The sequence below is a fragment of the Eurytemora carolleeae genome, unplaced genomic scaffold, assembly GCF_000591075.1.
Source record: "Eurytemora carolleeae unplaced genomic scaffold, Eaff_2.0 scaffold1754, whole genome shotgun sequence".
Classification (NCBI taxonomy): Eukaryota; Metazoa; Arthropoda; class Copepoda; order Calanoida; family Temoridae; genus Eurytemora; species Eurytemora carolleeae.
Window position 1 is genome coordinate 1 of NW_019397764.1, and position 19,209 is coordinate 19,209.

The 19,209-nt window shown below is 34.0% G+C and overlaps 1 protein-coding gene across 1 annotated transcript in view; it reads right to left on the reverse strand.

Moving 5' to 3' along the window:
- Nucleotides 1–1,655: 1,655 nt before the first annotated feature.
- LOC111715830 (trithorax group protein osa) overlaps nucleotides 1,656–19,209 on the reverse strand; it is a 39,116-nt gene continuing 21,562 nt past the window's right edge. Inside the window, exons 9-21 of the mRNA XM_023491213.1 lie at nucleotides 17,823–18,017; nucleotides 16,287–16,517; nucleotides 15,540–15,633; nucleotides 13,493–13,752; nucleotides 13,132–13,278; nucleotides 12,205–12,312; nucleotides 11,158–11,332; nucleotides 7,905–8,352; nucleotides 5,887–6,162; nucleotides 5,133–5,283; nucleotides 3,615–4,559; nucleotides 3,003–3,224; nucleotides 1,656–2,528 (exon numbers count right to left, since the gene is read on the reverse strand). Of these exons, the coding sequence (XP_023346981.1) occupies nucleotides 2,046–2,528; nucleotides 3,003–3,224; nucleotides 3,615–4,559; nucleotides 5,133–5,283; nucleotides 5,887–6,162; nucleotides 7,905–8,352; nucleotides 11,158–11,332; nucleotides 12,205–12,312; nucleotides 13,132–13,278; nucleotides 13,493–13,752; nucleotides 15,540–15,633; nucleotides 16,287–16,517; nucleotides 17,823–18,017 (3,735 nt within the window). The 3' untranslated portion in view covers nucleotides 1,656–2,045. The remainder of the gene's footprint in view (nucleotides 2,529–3,002; nucleotides 3,225–3,614; nucleotides 4,560–5,132; nucleotides 5,284–5,886; nucleotides 6,163–7,904; nucleotides 8,353–11,157; nucleotides 11,333–12,204; nucleotides 12,313–13,131; nucleotides 13,279–13,492; nucleotides 13,753–15,539; nucleotides 15,634–16,286; nucleotides 16,518–17,822; nucleotides 18,018–19,209) is intronic.

The following is a 19,209-nucleotide window of genomic DNA, read 5'->3' on the forward strand; positions in this document are numbered from 1 at the left end:
CCCCCCCCCCCCAACCTGAACAGCACAGGGGGTATTTTTTAAAAATTGGACGTTAACGTTTTTCGACCTTGAGAAAATATTGACCATTTCAACCATATCGGTAAAAATAAAAAAAAACAGCCTTTTCAAGTTTTCAAAAATGGCGTAGATAGGTTTGAACTTCTAAACATTATAAAACTTTTGACATTTTAACCTCAAACATTTATTTTTATTAAAGTTAACAGGAAAACAATTACTGCATGAATTTTCATTTGACTGTCCATATGAATCATTACTAAAAATGTCAAGAATTGCCATTAATAGGAAAAACCAAATTTTTCGTATGTTTAAATCTGAAATTTTACAGGACAAAAAATGACAAGATTTTTCACAAAAATGTTGCAACCAAAAGGAAGAAAACGTCCTTTGCTTCCTAATCCTACCCAATAAAGTATAATTATATAAACTATATTTATTGAGTATATATGATTTAATAGTCATGTTAATCTGAATTGCAGTGTTAACAAAAAAAACAGTGGAATTGGAAAAAGAAATTATCGCTATAATGTATTTGATGTTGTTACAAAGCAAATAGTTTTACTCGGCACTTTTTAAATTACTAATTTAGTGAAATGAGACTGTTTACTCTGCAGAGTTCCTATGTCTTATCCATCCTCATTGGACTTTTTAAACTTTCAACTTACTTCTAAAAGTCGTCTTTCTATTTGAGAGTTTTCTGGTTATCACTTTATTAGTTGAAATCCAGTCTTTATTGGGGTGATCTCAACGGAAAGTTTAAAGGAAGACAAAATTTAATTCGTAATAACATACAAACATGCAGTTTCTGAACTATCTCGATATCCAATGTGGGCACTTATAAGTTTAAGATTAATGCTTGACCCCAAGATTTAAAAATCATAATTTTCGATCTAGGTCGCGTCATTAAAATAGGTTCCTTTGGATACTTAAAACCTTTTTGTTGTTGGGTGAAAAAAGCATTTCGAAAGGTCAATAAACGCGCCGGATAAGCAAATACTTAAAGCGTAATTTTAAATGACATTCCATGCAAAGAAACCATTGGTCAATTTACAACAGTACCCTTGAAATCTTAATCAAAATTGTCGAAAAATATTTACTTGTGTGAATTTCTCCATTGTTCCTTTTAAGCAAGAAATGCGTCACTTTTACAGAGAAAATAAATAATCAAATACTGGCAAATCTAATTCATCCTTGATCAGACGAAGCTTTTCAGGGTACCTTGGTAAATTGGGCATTGTCATCTTTGCATGGGGGGGGGGGTCCTTTTATATATTTTTAAAATGGACATACAAGATCTCTAAATTTTCAAAATTGGAAAAAGTCAAGGATCACTGAAAGGGCATGCCCGGCGAGAGGATGCGACATGAACATCAAAACAATATCTCTTTTGGTTGACGATGCTAAAATTCTATCTTATTGTTTTAACTATCTTGCAAATTTTAAACAGATGTGTGATTTCTCCGCTAGAGATTAACCCATTGGAAGTTAATTTTGGTTCTAAACCCAATTTTCTGTTGTACAGTACTATGTTACCCCCCACTACCGTTCATTATCTTAAATCTAAACTGATGAAAGGAAAATGAGTTTGAATTCTGTTTTCAGCTCAGCTCTCTCTATGCCAATAAAACAAGATGAACTCCGAGAATATTTACATTTATTGATTACGGTCTGTATAGCAGCTGGTTTTACAGTTAACTCACGTTGTCTTCACAATATTACATAGACTAGGATAACCAGAAACCAACACGTAAATAACAGATCCTACAGTTCAACCCTATACATAGAATTCATCGTCAAACCACAGGTTTGGACCTTTCAGACTGGTTTTAATTAAATTAAAATTCACTTGGTGTAAAATGTATGTATATGCTAAAATGCGATTTTCCTCTTTTCTGTCAGTTAGGACAGTTGCAAGCGAGGGATACAACTGCCATGTTGTAACTCGGAATAAAGGCAGATGCCTAGACGGCGCATGTCCTTCTCCGCCTACTATCACTCTTCGTAAGAATAAATAAACGAATGTAACATTAATCCTCGTCTCGACTTATCTGAAATATAACCTGGCTCACTATACCAGCAACACCCTGGTCTAAAATCTGAGACATCACAAGATTTAACAAGCGCTGCTCGTGCTTAAGGAAGAGCGCACGGTTCTCCCTGTGCTTGGAAAGATTGTTGAGCGTGTTTGCCGCGCGTCTAAGCATGTCAAGACTAGTTCCCATGCTGTCAGGATTGTCCCGGAGTGCATTAACTCCGTGTTGTTGTGCGACCACCATAGCATTGTTCTCCGCCTGCTCAATGAACCCTATGAGCAAGGATACTGTTGTATCCTGGAGCGCTATGGTTCTTGATACTCCGCTGTCTGCTCCGGAAAAGTAGAAAAGAAGATTGATCGCAAACTCCCGCATTATCTGATCCTCAGAGCGATAAAGCTTCTTGGATAGAAAACTACAGAGCTGTTCCAGCCTAGAGTAGGGAGGGGTGCTCAACAGCAGATCAACGTTTGCTTCCTGAAATTAACAAGGGTTTAGATAAATACAATACAAACAAAAAGTAAACGTGTTCACCTCCCCCCCCTCACCCTAGGAATCTGCATTTAGAGTTAATAAATCTGTGTGTAAATGCATTGAAGAATTGGTTCTCAAATTTCAACAGATTCCGAATTACAAGAATGAAATATTTTATCAACAAGGGATTAACTTGTCGTATTGTTACGCAGTTTTGACGCGAAGTACATTCCTGCCCCTCCCCTCCCCCTCTCCCTTAAACTTATCCTAGAATTTAAAACGTCAAGCAAGTCTTCAGAAAAAGAAAAATGTGGAAAAATAGAAATTAACATCTAAATATTTTTTTCTTGCAAACTGATTTGCAAAAATATGGCTGAAAATTTAGGGTATGGGAAAAAAATGTTTGCTGCAGAAAAAAACTTGATTACTTCCTTAAAGAAAGGGCTTAAATTTGTACACAAGAAAACAGTTGCTTACCGTAATGCAAAGTTTGCAAAGAGTTTCAATGGCTAGACGTTGAGGAGATATATTGCTATGCTGTCCAACTGTACTAAATGTATCCTGAGCAACGGCTGCAGGAGATACCGACCACTCCAACAGACCGGAGAGCAGGGGGAGAACTATACTCTCAGGGAGGGGGGAGAGGTCCATGTGTCCGGCTATGTTTGACAGAGATACCATCACGTTCTCTCGTATCACCTTAGATAATTTTACGTTGAATTTTACATATCAAAATCAAATCAGAATCAAATTAAGGAAATCTGAGGTTAACAAATATCTATTTGTATTCATATAAATATTTAATTTATTGTAAGAATTTAGTAAAATATGAATAAAATCTGAGAATAAGCTGCGTACAACAGAGAATCAGTATGACGCCAAACTTAATCTTACTCTATTAAAAATAATGTTTCAGAAGAAATATTCATTTCTTTCTTGGAAAATTGTAGATGAAGGAAAATATTAAAATATTATGTTCGTCGATTTCGAGGAAAAACTCAAAAAAATAGTTGATTTCAATGTCAATATTATTGCTCTGTGGGGGCAAAGTTAAAAGAGGAAAATAGTTATTTTTGAAAATGAATTTACCTGTAAATGCTCCCACCACCAATCCTTCTGTTCCATAAGACTAGTGCAGGAGTCTGCGTAATCCTCCTCCTCTCCCTTGTCGTAGTTCCTTTGTTTACTGCTACGGGGCGGATGCCAGTGTGCGTGTAAGATTAATTTACCGCAGATAGCGAGGAACCCTGGGCAACTACCCAGCAGACTCTCGTTTCCAGGGACAAAGCTCAGGTTGCGGAATATGGTTGAAACACAGATTGCTCGGCGGCCCAGGGTGTCCTCGGCATCTGAGACGAGGTTGAGTGAGGCCTGGTCGGGTTGATAGTTCTCCTCCTCGAGGATCTTGTTATCCCATCTTCTCCGAACCTCGGCCTCGTCCCGAACCTGGATACCGGTTCGTCGCTTCAATGCTTCAAGAACATCCTCTACGGTCTCGGGTTCCACATTCTCAGTTTTCACAGCGCTTTCTTCACTTTGTTCACTTTTAACCACGGGATCATTTTCTCCCTTTTTGACCTCCTCCTTTCCTTCGTCCCCTTCTCTCCTTGTATTTGAACTGCTACTACTACTACTACTATTACTAGAACACCTTGAATCTGAAGGTTGGCTAGTGTTTGTGTTACAATTACTACTATTACTATTACAGGCTGGTTTCTCTTCAGATTTAGAACTCACTTTCCATTCTTCTCTCACTCGCTTCCCGTGTTTCTTTCCGGGAGAGATTTCACTGTTCTTCACAACCTCTGTCTCTTTCTTGGCGAGGCTCATGGAGATCTTGTCTTTACCGTCCTTGAGAATGCGCACAAATGGGAGGCGGATGTCCGCCCATAGCGCGTTGGCGGGAATAATATGATCGGTAGTATCGCCACCGCCGTCCGCCCAGAGGTCAGGGGCGGAGCTGAATCCTAGAACCTCTGGATCCCAATCTCTCTCATCTTCGTTTATAAATAGAGTGTCATCCTTCTCTTCAAACTGAAATAAAACAACAATTAAAAATCCAGTTTTAACCACTTCTGATCCTAATCAAGAACATCAGAATTAAATTGATTTATGTTTTGAACAGTACACTATATCAGAATTAAATAATTAATAAGAATGCAAAATTTAAATAAATCATAAAATGATAATCACGAAACCTACTTCTAAAAAGCTTTTAACAACAAATTTGATTTAATTCTTAATATCTTCTTATGTTAATTCGTCTTTCGGCGAATTATTAAAATTTTATTCCTGTTTTTCACTTAATATTATCAAATAACAACAATTAATCAACTATCAAAATTAACTATATTATTATTTTAAAATTGTTAAAATAAAGCTATAGCTGGCTAAACGGCTGGACCGAATTGGCTGAATTTTTTAAAGAAATTCAAGGGTTAACATAGGCTAAATCTTTTTCTTCAAAATTTAACAAATCGAGATTAGAAATAAATGATATTTGAGAAGGAGAAGAGTGAAACAGAGACTCATCATAAACTAGAAAAATATTAACACATATTCTTAAAATTAAAAAATCTTTCAAGAGCGTCAAAATTAATAATTTACCTGAAAGTCCTTCTCCGAGAATCTGGCCTCCTGTGTGAAATCCTTGGGTTGATGGTGGAGAACTCGAACCTTATCTCCTCTACGTAGTAGATCAGAGTCTACAGAACCCAGGTAGGTTTCATCATCTTCAACACGAACAGGGGCTTCATACCTACAGCAGAATCTTCAGTTAAATTTGGTCTTTTATCTTTTATAATTTGAATTATTTGTATCTCGGGCCCCCTCCCCTTAAAAATCCTAACAAAATAAATTCAAATGTAATTTCTTTTGTAAAAAAATATATTTAAGATCTCAGCTGAACAAAAAGTGGTGTCATCTTAATTTAGTTTTTTTGGAAGACCATATTTGGGAAATCTCAATACTCCGAGTATAGTTTTGATAATTACAATTCTGCCACACAAAAAATGTTCACTAAAAATAATAACATCCTGCAAGTGCAAACAAAAGTTTATATGATTTCTCACTTAGAATTAATCTTAAAACAATTAAGGATTACAGAAAGACGGTATCAAAGCGGGGTTCTTAATTAGCTATCAAGTGACAGTTTGATTAAAGTCTGTGATTCTACATGAGTGTTTCAGCAATTAACAATGTATTTAACTCGTGATAAATGATAATACACCCGAGACTAAATTTAATGAATAGTGAGAGGTAGTTGAACTACGCATACGTAATTCAACCACTTCTCTAGTGTGTAGGTTAAAATTGAAGAAAGTGGTTTAACTTTTTTATGTAACTCTGGCCTCAAACTTACCATTTGACCCCTTTATAGGATTTCTCGATCTTCTCGCGCTTTCTCTTCCGATTTGTCTCACTGCGCTCGTTGCTAATCTCGAGATCCTTGGTGAGCTCGAACATGGCTATGAGGGAGGCCCTCCAGTGCTCGATGAGAGCCTCTAGGAGTCCAGGCATGTTCCCGAGGCCAAAGTACGTGACACTGTTGTCATCGTAGAGAAGTATATTGAGGGTATCAAGAGCCCAACTAGACTCTTGGAGCAAACCAGATCTTAGGGCCATCACCAACCTGATTATAAGAATAAAAATGAGAATGAGAATGAGAATGAGAATGAGAATAAGAATAAGAATTTATGAATAAGAATAAGAATAAGAATAAGAATAAGAATAAGAATAAGAATAAGAATAAGAATAAGAATAAGAATAAGAATAAGAATAAGAATAAGAATAAGAATAAGAATAAGAATAAGAATAAGAATAAGAATAAGAATAAGAATAAGAATAAGAATAAGAATAAGAATAAGAATAAGAATAAGAATAAGAATAAGAATAAGAATAAGAATAAGAATAAGAATAAGAATAAGAATAAGAATAAGAATAAGAATAAGAATAAGAATAAGAATAAGAATAAGAATAAGAATAAGAATAAGAATAAGAATAAGAATAAGAATAAGAATAAGAATAAGAATAAGAATAAGAATAAGAATAAGAATAAGAATAAGAATAAGAATAAGAATAAGAATAAGAATAAGAATAAGAATAAGAATAAGAATAAGAATAAGAATAAGAATAAGAATAAGAATAAGAATAAGAATAAGAATAAGAATAAGAATAAGAATAAGAATAAGAATAAGAATAAGAATAAGAATAAGAATAAGAATAAGAATAAGAATAAGAATAAGAATAAGAATAAGAATAAGAATAAGAATAAGAATAAGAATAAGAATAAGAATAAGAATAAGAATAAGAATAAGAATAAGAATAAGAATAAGAATAAGAATAAGAATAAGAATAAGAATAAGAATAAGAATAAGAATAAGAATAAGAATAAGAATAAGAATAAGAATAAGAATAAGAATAAGAATAAGAATAAGAATAAGAATAAGAATAAGAATAAGAATAAGAATAAGAATAAGAATAAGAATAAGAATAAGAATAAGAATAAGAATAAGAATAAGAATAAGAATAAGAATAAGAATAAGAATAAGAATAAGAATAAGAATAAGAATAAGAATAAGAATAAGAATAAGAATAAGAATAAGAATAAGAATAAGAATAAGAATAAGAATAAGAANACTGTATATATTCTAATAATAGTATCTGCCTACTATACTGCATTAAACCAAGTACAACTATATTGTATATATTCTAGGAATAGTATCTGCCTATTATACTGCATTAAACCAAGTACAACTATACTGTATATATTCTAATAATAGTATCTGCCTACTATACTGCATTAAACCAAGTACAAATGTACTGAATATTATATATTCTAGTAATAGTATCTGCCTACTTTACTGCATTAAACCAAGTACAAATGTACTGTATATGAGGAGTTTTTATGATTTAATTCTTCCATTTTTACTAAAAAGAGGGGGGACAAGTTGAAGTGATACTGTCCAGATATATTATCTGAAATGGTCTAATTTGATCATACAAAAAAATTTAACATCCTACCTTGGTTAGAAGTACTTGCACCAAAAATGTTGAAAAATATTGATTGATTATTTTTGTTTTTGCGTAGCTCAAGAAGCCATTTGGCGCACACCTTTCCAGTCAAGATAGGGTTTTAATTTTGTGTGTGTGTATTCTAGACTTGTTTATCTCCATAATAACTGATATGCATGTTGATAACCAAATTAGGGATGGGCATATTACAAGTTTTGTGAAAAAAAACGAAAAAAGGTGAAATTTTTATCAATTGGCGCACCCTGAAAAAAAATTTCAAGAATTTTTTAAAAACTATTTTTAAAATTTTGCAAAATTTTGCAACTTTCTGGCGACCTTGCATCTCTGCACCAAAAGTGACCCTAAAAATGAACACCCCTAGATATATACTCCTTATTACATAGAATTTCAGTACCCGATACTGTATTGACTGTATTGTTAGCCTCTGTATTATAACAACACTTTAGTGAGCGATTTTTTATTGATACATATGTTGACCAGTGAAAACTGTATTTATATTTTTTGTTGGAAAATACTCTATATTTAATGATATTTACCGATCTCGACATTGAGGGTTGCGGTCCCCGCATTTCCTGTCTATACCCTGGTCCAGGTCCAGGCCCCGGTCCGGGTCCAGGTCTTGAAGACGAGGAGGACCGTGGAGGCCAGGGACCCCCAGGTCCTCCATACTGTGGACCGTAAGGACCCCTTTGATCTGGCCATGGGGCCGGAGGTGCCCCTGGTCTTGGTCCTGAGGATGGTGGATAGCTGGACCCTGGGCCAGGAGGGTATCTGTTGGGCCAGGCCGGTGGTCCTAAATATTAGATAATGAAAATAAAATAAAAAATATCTTTTCAAAAATATGTTACCAAACTATTCAAAGGATTTTCAATTTCGCAGAAAATGACAATTTTAAGCAAACATTAAGGCAATAAATTTCAAACCGAGCAGAGAAATTTATTGCCTTCTTCTTTATTAGAAAAATTCTTAATCAATTGCCTAAGTCCACTCTAAGAACTTTTGTCATCAATTTATTTAAATCTAACTAGCTCAAATTTAATTTTAATACATGCAGAGTTTGTCCTAGCTACGTTCAAGAGGTAAATCAGGAGTGGGGTATTTGTTAAAGTTAGATTAAAAATGGAAACTTAGTTTTGAGATGAGAAGATTGTTCGATGTTTTAAAGGGTTAGAACTTTCAATGGTCGAAGTCTTCACGTGTTCGGACTCTTATTGGTCAAAGTCAGGTTTAGGACTCTTATAGGTCAAAGTCATGTTTAGGACTCTTATTGATCAAAGTCAGGTTTAGGACTCTTATTGGTCAAAGTCAGGTGTAGGACTCTTATTAGTAGAAGTCAGGTTTAGGACTCTTATTGGTCAGTCAGGTTTAGGACTCTTATTGGTCAAAGTCAGGTTTAGGACTCTTATTGGTCAAAGTCAGGGTTAGTACTCTTATTAGTAGAAGTCTGGTTTAGGACTCTTATTGGTCAATGTCAGGTTTAGGACTTTTATTGGTCAAAGTCAGGTTTAGGACTCTTAATGGTCTAAGTCGATTTAGGACTCTCATTGGTCGAAGTCAGGTTTAGGACTCTTATTGGTAAGTCAGGTTTAGGACTCTTTTTGGCCGAAGGCCTCACGGTTTAAGTCTCTAAATTATTGGCGATAAGAAACTATTTCAGAAAATTGTTTGGAAAGGATACGAATTATGCATTTCAGAGACTGATTTAGCTAACCCAAGTTTCCATCTTTTTAAACATAGTAAGCATTGTTATGGGTAGAACGGNTATGCATTTGAGGTGGATCCGGATAGGGGTGGATGGGGGGGAAATTAATTGGGTATCTCAGGGGGATTCATGTGCAATGTGCATTATAGATAATATATCAAGTAAAACTAAAAATTTACACTTTAGCGACTAAGTTTCTCTAGAGAGAGATATTTCTGCAAAAGCTGAGACTTGAAAATAAAATTTGTGCAATCTTTAACAAAAACCCGGGCGGAATAAAATTCCTTAGATAACTGATAATAATTTTGTGCAGCTTTCTCACAGTACACAATAAAAAAATTGAGTACATTCAATAACATTAAACAGAAATTCTGTTTTACCAATTTAAATACAATGAGTATTTTAAAAAATCAGAAATGCCTTTCTTTTGAGATGTAGAAAGAGGTTTTTATTAGGGTGGTATTGAATTATCTCTATTTAGAACCTAATGAAGCAATAAGAAGCAAAAAAGGGATTTCAATCAAGCTTTCGAATGCGATCAGGAAGTACAATCAAAAATGATCATAAAATCAAATTATCAATCATATTAAGAGTTCTGATCAAATAATCGAATATTTTATCAAAACTTGACCTCAAACAAGTGATCAAATTGTCAGAAATGAGAAACTAAAAATCTTTATGTGAAAGCTAAAAATAACTAAAAAATAGCAATAAAATGAAACCAGGGACTAAACTTGCCTGGTTGTGAACTATCCACCCCTGTTCGCTCTTAAAATATAAACAATGTTTACCAAATCTAGCTGTACAGTGTACAGTGTACAGTGAACCTTGTACACAGTGCTTAGGATCCATTCAGTTTTGATGCGGATGCCGAATCTGGATCCGCACTGGAAAAACATAGATCCCAATCCGGATCCAGGTTATTTCCATATTTACTGAATTTTTAAAAAAAGCAGAATTTTTAAATTTTGTCTTATTTTTTTTCGCTTATTTTTATGCTAAAACTTGAACCATTCACAGAAATCAGGAAATTTTTATATTCTCTCTTTTTCATTAGTTCAGATTTGTGGTTTGAGAGTAAATTTGTTTTTTTTTTCTCTCAGTTTTTGTTGATATTTTCCCCCTTGGATCCGGATCCGTGGATCCGCATATTTTTGCGGATCCGGATCCAGGAGGCCCGAAATGTTGCGGATCCAACGGGTCCGGATCCTTAGCACTGCAGTTGTACAGTATATGTACCGTGTATTGTGAACTTGTACAGTGTGCGATGAACCTTTTACTGTGTACAGTGTACATAATCAGTACATACATAAAGCAGGACAAAAAACTTAATTTTGTGTTTTTGAGTGATAACCATTAGAGGTTGAGTTCGTATTAAAATTATGTTGCTTCTGTTATTTTTGAGAGGATAGAGGCTATATAAACAGTTTTAGGAATCTTTCGCTAAACCACTCTTTTATAATAATTAAACCACTGTTAAATAAAAATACACTAACAGATACCAACCATATTGGTTTAAGTTTTAAGTCTACAAAAATGTCCACCGCTTTTTGACTCACTACAAGTTGATAAGTTCAAGTTTCAAGTGATACCCTTCATTTATTCGGTGGAATATCTGATTCACAGCAGTAGTCCTCAAACCTGTGTCTAATCATGGATAAATGAGAAATCCTATTTTGCCAACTGAAAATTGTGATTTTTATTTCAAAGTGACTTGTGGATTTAAGAAACAGAGAAAAAGAAAAAAAGTTGCAAGTATACAACATTTTTCAAGCTAGATAAAATCGACTCTTACTCGATAAAGGTTATGGATGTGAATCGGTTATCCTACTTTATAAATGGGTCACTTAATAACACGTCTACAGAACCTTTCATAACAATAGAATATATAAATACCTGGATACATAGGTCTGTGGGGAGGATATTGAGATGGGTAGGGTGCTCTGTTGGGTGGTGCCCCCCCGGGAGTAGGTGGGGCTCCAGTTACTGGGGGTCCTCCAGGTTTAGGGGGGTATCCGGGTCCTCCTGGAGGTGGCATACCTCCCGCCTGGCTTATATTAGGTGCGAAACCCTAAAACATTCAACAGTTAGAAAATCAAATAAATGCAGAAAATACGAGAAATATAATATTTACAAGTTATCAATTAGATATAATTTTCAGAATGTACAAACTACAATAACAAGCTTTTTAGTTTTTAAGACAAATAAGAACTAATTAACAAATGATATCCAGTACTTAATGGATCATTTTTCACCTACCTTTTTTTCTAGAATTTATTAAGGAGTAAATATTCTTATCGAAATTTTGAGCTTGATAAAAAATACTAATTCTTTTTATGTCCTTAATTATTTATTCTTTATCCTCATTCTAATACATTTTTTTATTATTATTAATTTATTCCTCTTTTAAATCTTTTCTAGAATTATATTTCTTATGTCTGTTTTTAATATTTAACTAATCGTTTGTACTCTTCATTTTTGCCGTGTATTTATTTTATTCCTGAACTATTTNTCTTTGAAACTACTTTATAATCGTCGTCATGCACGTTGATTTAAAAATATTAATTTAATCATTATTTTATTTATGTTATTTAATATCACTCAAAAGACTGACATGTGGAAGACTGTACAGAAGGGAAGAAAAATAAAATGCAATTTATAACTGAGAATAAAAAAGGTGCAATAATTGTCCTTAAATAAAAAAACTCCCCTTGTGGAGGAAAAGTCAAGTTACAACTAAAATAATTTAAAACAAAAGCTTACATAAGGGTTTGAAATCATCAAAAATATTAGCAAAAAGAGAAGGTTGTGAAAAATAATACATATGAATTTTTATGTAAACTATGTGGAAGAATATTATAACATAAAATAATACAGTAAAGCCCCAACGAAGAAACAAAGACATGTAAATTGTACAACTATACTTATTCCATAAAAACGTACATGAGGGTTAGGAATCCTCTGAACAGGTAGGGCGGGGGGAAGGGTATCCTGTATAGTGCCTGGAGTGGCTGGGGAGTTAGCCCTCAGTATCACAGGGTGAGACGGACCCTAAAAAGTTTAAAACTAAGCAAAACTAAACAAAATACTAAATACAACACATATAAGACCATTTGTGGGAACAGTCCCTTGTATTAAAATGGACCGAATGTTAGTGTGTTAGTGCAGTTTTCAAATCCATATAAAGTTTTTAAAAAACAATTTTCCAGGGTTAAATATTTTCTACTAAAGGCATTTAATAGTTGGCAGATTTGACAAAAAACTGAAGATTGTACCGGGCAAAATATATCATTACTAATATTATTTAAAATGTTTTTTCTTATTCAACAAACAATTATTTTAATGAAAATACATAACCCGCAAATCGTCTTTATAAAGATTTGAATAAATTGATGACAAAACAATTAAATATGGACAAAATTAGAAAGCTGAATTTTTTTCAAAATGTTGGATTTCATCTTTCGACAAAGCTTAACTAAACGTTAAAGGGGCATATCCCGTGTCTTGCTTGAAAACTTTTGTCGAAAAATTGAAATGAAAGGATGCAGTGTTTATTAATTTAATAAAAATTCTAGGCGTAATTTCAAGTGACAAGGTTGAATATTCTTAATTTTCTAGCTAAAAATTATTTTGTGGTTTCTCTGTAAAAGTGACTTGCGGTTGTAAAGACAATTAATGATGTATCAATTTTTAACTTTTAAAGATGAAGGAAAACGAAGATATCAAACTCATTGTTACTCGGGTATCGTAGTAAATAGGACAAACTTCATCTTATATCGACTTGAAAATACGCCCGAAGTCTCTTTAAAAAGGTAAAAAATGATCAAGATGTTTAATTTAAACTGTAAATGGCGGTTTTAAGATAATGACCTGGGGTTGCGGGGGCCTCATCATCATACGAGGACCTGGAGGTAAGGCCCCAGGAGGACCAGGAGGTGGACCAGGAGAAGGAGATCCTCCTCCTGGGCCTCCTGCTCCTCCTCCTACTACACCGTTCCCTGGGCCGCCTCCTGGCTTCTGGTAATAAAAGAACAAAAATAAAAACAAGCGGAAACACATCCTGGAGAGTCCCAAATATTTCAGAAATTCAGTGTTAATAAAAAATAGATTTCTGAAATTCTTTTATCTTCTTAGAATTTCAGAAATCTAGAAAATCCAGTTTGAGACTTTTCAGGTTTATTAATGCAAAGGACGAAGGATAAAAGTCAGAAGCAATGTGAGGAAAACTAACCTGGTAATCAAACGGTTGCGAGGAGGGGGGAGGTGTTGGACCCCCTGAGCTTGAGGTGGGGGGTGTGGATGGCGGATATCCAGGACGAGGCGGATATCCTCCGCCCCAGCTAGGCGGGGGCCCTGATCCTTCATACTGCCCTGGACCCCACCTGGGGGGCCCTTGACCAGGATAATTGTACCCCTGAGGACCGAATCCGTCAGGACCAGGCGCTGAACGTGGAGGAGGGGGGTATCCACCACTTGTGGGAGGATAGGAACCTAGAATTAACAAGAATTAAAACCAAGACAAAATGATCAAAATATATAAATTAACATATTACAACAAAAGACAACAGAAGTCACTGACGAGTGTAACTTTTAAAATAACACAAGCACCGAGAAAATTTCCTTTAAACTACGTCTAACGGTAAGATTTTACAGTGCTTTAAGCATTTATGTCACGTTATCTAGCAGAAGAATATCAACAAATCTCACCCACTCCCCCTCAAGATGGGTTCATAAATATATTTAGATATAATGCCATATTTTATCTAGCCAGTATGTTAAATAGTATATTTTTGTAACGGATTAGGACGGATATGTGTTAAGATTTTAATACTTACTTTTCTTGGTTTTATTATTAACCTCATTGTTTAAAAATAAAACCTTTATCCGTCATAATACGCTATTTTAATGTAATAAAAAGCATGCACACGATACACATACATAATTTTACACATTTGTTAGAATTTCGACTGAAACTTCATTTTCTGGATCTTCTTCTTACACAATACAACATTTTTACACCATGTAATTAATAACCTTTAAACTTTGGTGGATAGTGTACTCGGTAACCTCGATTGTACCCATCATAGTACTTGTAATACTCATTGTACTTGTAGTAATCATTGTACTTGTAGTAATCATTGTACTTGTAGTAATCGTTGTACACATTGTACTGTTCAGAGGCTTTGGTGTACTTTCCACTATCTTTCTCTTTCCGCTTCCCCTCTCCCTCATCCTTTCCCCCCTTTTCTTGCTCCACCATTGCTTTCTTTTTCATGCCGCTTTCCTCTAGGTTATGTTTATTCTTCGTTTCCTCTGGAAGTTGTCCAGTGCTTTCCTGTTTCTCTTCCGACTCCTGTTTCCCTTCTGACTCCTGTTTCCTGACTAATACAACATTTTCCTGTTCTTGTTGTGCAAGTTCCTGTTGTTGCTGTTGCGGATAATACTGGTTGGTGTAGTTGTCGTATTGACCTTTACAATATAACTCTTATATTTGTGTATTCCTATTTCTAATTACTTATCCTTTATCCTTCGTAGGAATATATTTAAGAGTCAATCTTTACCATATTTCAATTAAGTAAATAAAAAACAAAACATTTTTTTTGGGGGGGGGGGGGGGGGGTTCTAATCGAGGATAAGTCAGCTGTACTTTCACTGAAATTTAAGATTTAAATGTTATAATTATTATCTATATTTTGTTTAACATGGGATTAAATGTAGACTAACTTAAATTATTACTTCTGCACGAATATAAATTTAAATAAAAACTAGATCATGTTCCCACCTTTACATCTACTACTGTGTCTATTAAAGTGTTATACCAGAATTTTGAAAAATGAAAAATGCACAATGTAATGCCTGAGCGAAAAAGAGGAAATCCTTGATTTTCTATTTGGACAATGATATTTTTTATTTGTAGTTTTTCTTTGGGTTATAGATCAAATATATATATTTTCCTTCCACAGATATTGCTGTTATTATTAATTGGAAATTTCATAAATTTCTTTCTAAAAGAACTGAGCTTTTTGTCGTGTTTACTGTTTATATAATATTCAGAATTTCACCCAGAAATATTACAGCTGCATACTTAAGCAGAAAGTTTTAATTCATTTTGATTTTTGATCAAGAAATGATTGATCAATTTTTATATTGCTTTATAGTAAATCTTAGAATAGAAAAAAAACATTTTCGCCCAAATATCTTCTATACCCCAACCCTTTTGCACGAGGGGGGATATGCCCCCCCCCCCTCCAATGATAAAAATGAAAGTTTAGACCCACCTTGTTGCCTATGGTCTCCTGGCGGATAATTATTATATCCTGGAGGATATCCACCATATCCATCCTGGCTTCCACTCAACGAATCATGTGAGTCCTAAAAATATTTTTTTTTTATCGTTATATATATGATTTATATCGTTTTGAACTATGTAGCACAAATCAAATCAAATCAAATCAAATCAAATCAAATCAAATCAAATCAAATCAAATCAAATCAAATCAAATCAAATCAAATCAACTCAACTCAACTCAACTCAACTCAACTCAAATCAAATCCTTTTGGCAACGTTGAACTATAGCACTCCAATCCAAGAGTTTATGAAGTCAGAATTTGAAACAGGTTTTTAGTTTTGAGAAATACTAGCTGAAGGGCCCGGCGTTGCCCGTGAAAATAATTTCACCCCCCTGACCACCTATGAGTGTCCACAAAAAAAATTCAGCCCAATCAGTCCAGCCGTTTGGCCGGCTATACGCAACATATATATATACGATTGTGTTGTTTTATTATATATATAAAGAGGATGTATTATGTGCTATGAAAATAAAAGAATAACAATCTTTAATTTAAGTTATCAAAGATTAAAGAAATTGACCGTTTTCAACCAGAGGAAAAATCGTGTCAATCTAGTATTCTTCAGAAAAATATACACCGCTAAAACTAAATTAACGTTAATTTTTATTTTTAACCACCCTTGACCCCACAACTCGAGGGGGTGGGGGTGGGGGTTGTGCTAGCCCTGTACTGACCTGAGATCCTGGTGAAGGAGGTCTGACCGGCTGGGCACCTTTTCCCTTCTTTTTACTCTGTGCTTCCACCTGGGCAAGTATAGGGCCGGGGTCAATACCTCCCCGCTCATAGTGGCACTCGAAGGGGAGCAAGTTCTTCCCGTAGTGCTTCTTGAGGGTGTAGGCCCCGCTACTACTGGGTCCTATTCCAAGCTGGGCAGCTATTTCCTTCCAGGCCTTCTTATTCGTACACTGAACAAAAACAAACATTTCACTCTATTTCTGGAGTACCCAGCGTTGCCCAGGTGTATATGAATATTCATACTCATAGTTACTCACGCCGATTACCAGCGCTTGGTATTAACTCATGATCTTATCTGAAGTGCCCGACATTGCACTTGAAATTCAAGAAATGTCCAATCTTATATATTGACGTTTTTGCCAAAAATTGATACTGAAATTCGAAATCTAAACGATAGCTGACAACCATTGGTCAACAATCTCGTGTTATTACGTGAACTTTTTTAGTGATTGACCAACGTTGGATTCTTTGAACTAAGTTTTTAAACGTTGAAATATTTGTCTAAAATTTGCAGTCTGGATTACAGAGTAACAATAAACTATATTTTACTCAGCAAAATTTCTATTTCTGCAAATAATCTCAGCACCGAGGAAAGTTGTGTAACCCGAGATAAAAACTATATTTATTTTAAATTAATATCATATAAGGCACATCAAGAGATGTCGTAAAAATTTCCGTAAAAAATGTTTTTTTTTTCAAGATCAAAATAAAATTTGCTGAAAATAAACATTATTTCGTTTCTTTTCAGTTTCCACTTTAAACCTACTACATTACCCCCGTTTTTAACATAACTAAAGTCCTATTTGTGCGATACAAGTACAACAGTACATATGTTTTGTTCTTTAATGTTTACGTATCACAACAGCAGTACATTTCTACAAACCTTGACGCAACCATTACAAGCCAAGCACACTTTGTACTTATTAATGATGTCATCGATGATATATTAATTTATTTAATGTTTCGTAAGTACGGATGTTATTATGTAAACAAACATTTGCACAATGAAAATTAAGAAATATTCTGTAAATTAAAGAAATGCGTACGATTACGTTTTAACGCGAAATATGCCGATTTCTTGCCTCTTTACAACCTTACATTCTTTGTTGTTAAATCAAATCGAACAAAATTAAATCAAATTTTATCAAATTAAATCAGATTTCTAGGGACGTTCTACTTCTACTTCCACAATGCCATCCCTCTGTAAATATACTAAACTAGAACCAATTTACATATAGATTCAGCATTTTAATTCCCGAGAAGACATAAGCCAAAAATTATCATTTTGAGGCCTTTATTAATTTAGTCAACGTTTAAAATAAGGTTTACGTCATAAGGCTGAAATAGGGATTAGAAGATTAGAGCTTGAGACGAGTTCATTACAGCATAAAATCTTACTTTAAGAGCTACCGTTGACATCACTAACATTTGTACAGTGTACACTGGACACCCTGGTTTAATGAATGAATACAAACCTCTAGGAATCCACCTTTATCCTTGGTGTAAATGTATAGTCTGTAGAGGTCCAAGGGGTTCTTAGATATTGTTGGACACTGTGTAATAGGAGTTCCTCTATCCTCCATAAAGCTGAGAAGTTTGTCAAGCCAGGCTCGGCGTTCAGGGTGATCATCTATCTCGTAGAGGCGTTGGAGGTTCTCAACTTTAGCTTGCTGAACAACAACAATACACATTACTACATGAACGACATTGGTGAATTTTAACAATTTAAAGAGAATGCTCACAACAGTTTAGTGATCCCTCATTGACAGATAAAACAATTGGAAATAATAATAACCATTTAATCCCTACATCCCATGGTATTTTTCATGAAAACATCTCAGATGTAGTATATTAGGGTATTGTGGTGAATAGTTTATGGCATTCATCAATTAATGGGTTTCTTTGAAACTACTTTATAATTTCTTTGAAACCGGTTTTTGTAGAGTTTTTTTAATTACATCAATTGTCGAATTTCCATTCGCCTATATCATATTTCTTTTTTTATCATAGTTCAATTTCATTCATTATTGCGGGGGGAGGGGTTCTCTCTCTAACAACCGGTTCCAAATTTCAATTTTTAAAAACATTTTAAAGATAAAACCAAGAATTTAAAAATATCAAATTAATTCAAACCTAAAAAAACAGTGAACGATTAGGCATGCACTTAAAAATCATAAGATAAAAAGCCCCAATTAACTTTAAAAAATGAAAATTTTGGCAGTTAAAAATGATGTGTAAATTGAGATATACTAAAATTGCGAAAAAGAAAAAGCATTAAATTATGACTTTTTCGAATGATAGAAATATTAAAAAATATTCTTATTAAAACAACTTCTAAATCAGGATTTGCTCTTCTAAATAAGACCTACAATGCCGCAAAATATATTTATCAAATATGTATTAAAAATAAACTTAAAAGACATGCAATCTAAAAACAAAAACATAGCAAGTGAAAAATATAGTTTATATCCCTTTTATNGCGAATCCTAAATACTGACAAAACTCGGAAACAAAATTCTTTGACTAGAGATAAAGTCACAATACGTGGTTAGCAGAACTCAAGAAAAACTAGTAAAAAATCCATAAATGTTAGATCTATAAATACAAGCGTTGATTGAGGCCTCAATTAAAATCCGTTCCTAAAAAAACGCGAAAAAGGCAGAGAAGATGAGATTTCTCTAATCAATACGTTATCAATTTGTTCGTTTTGTGTTTCTAAATGCAGTAAATAGTGCACTTTTTGGTTGTTTTTGTGTTTCTACGTGGAGTAAATAATGTACTTTTTGATTGTTTTTGTGTTACTACTTCCAGTAAATAATACACTTTATGTTTACTTTATGTTTGCTTTTTGTTTCAGTGCAG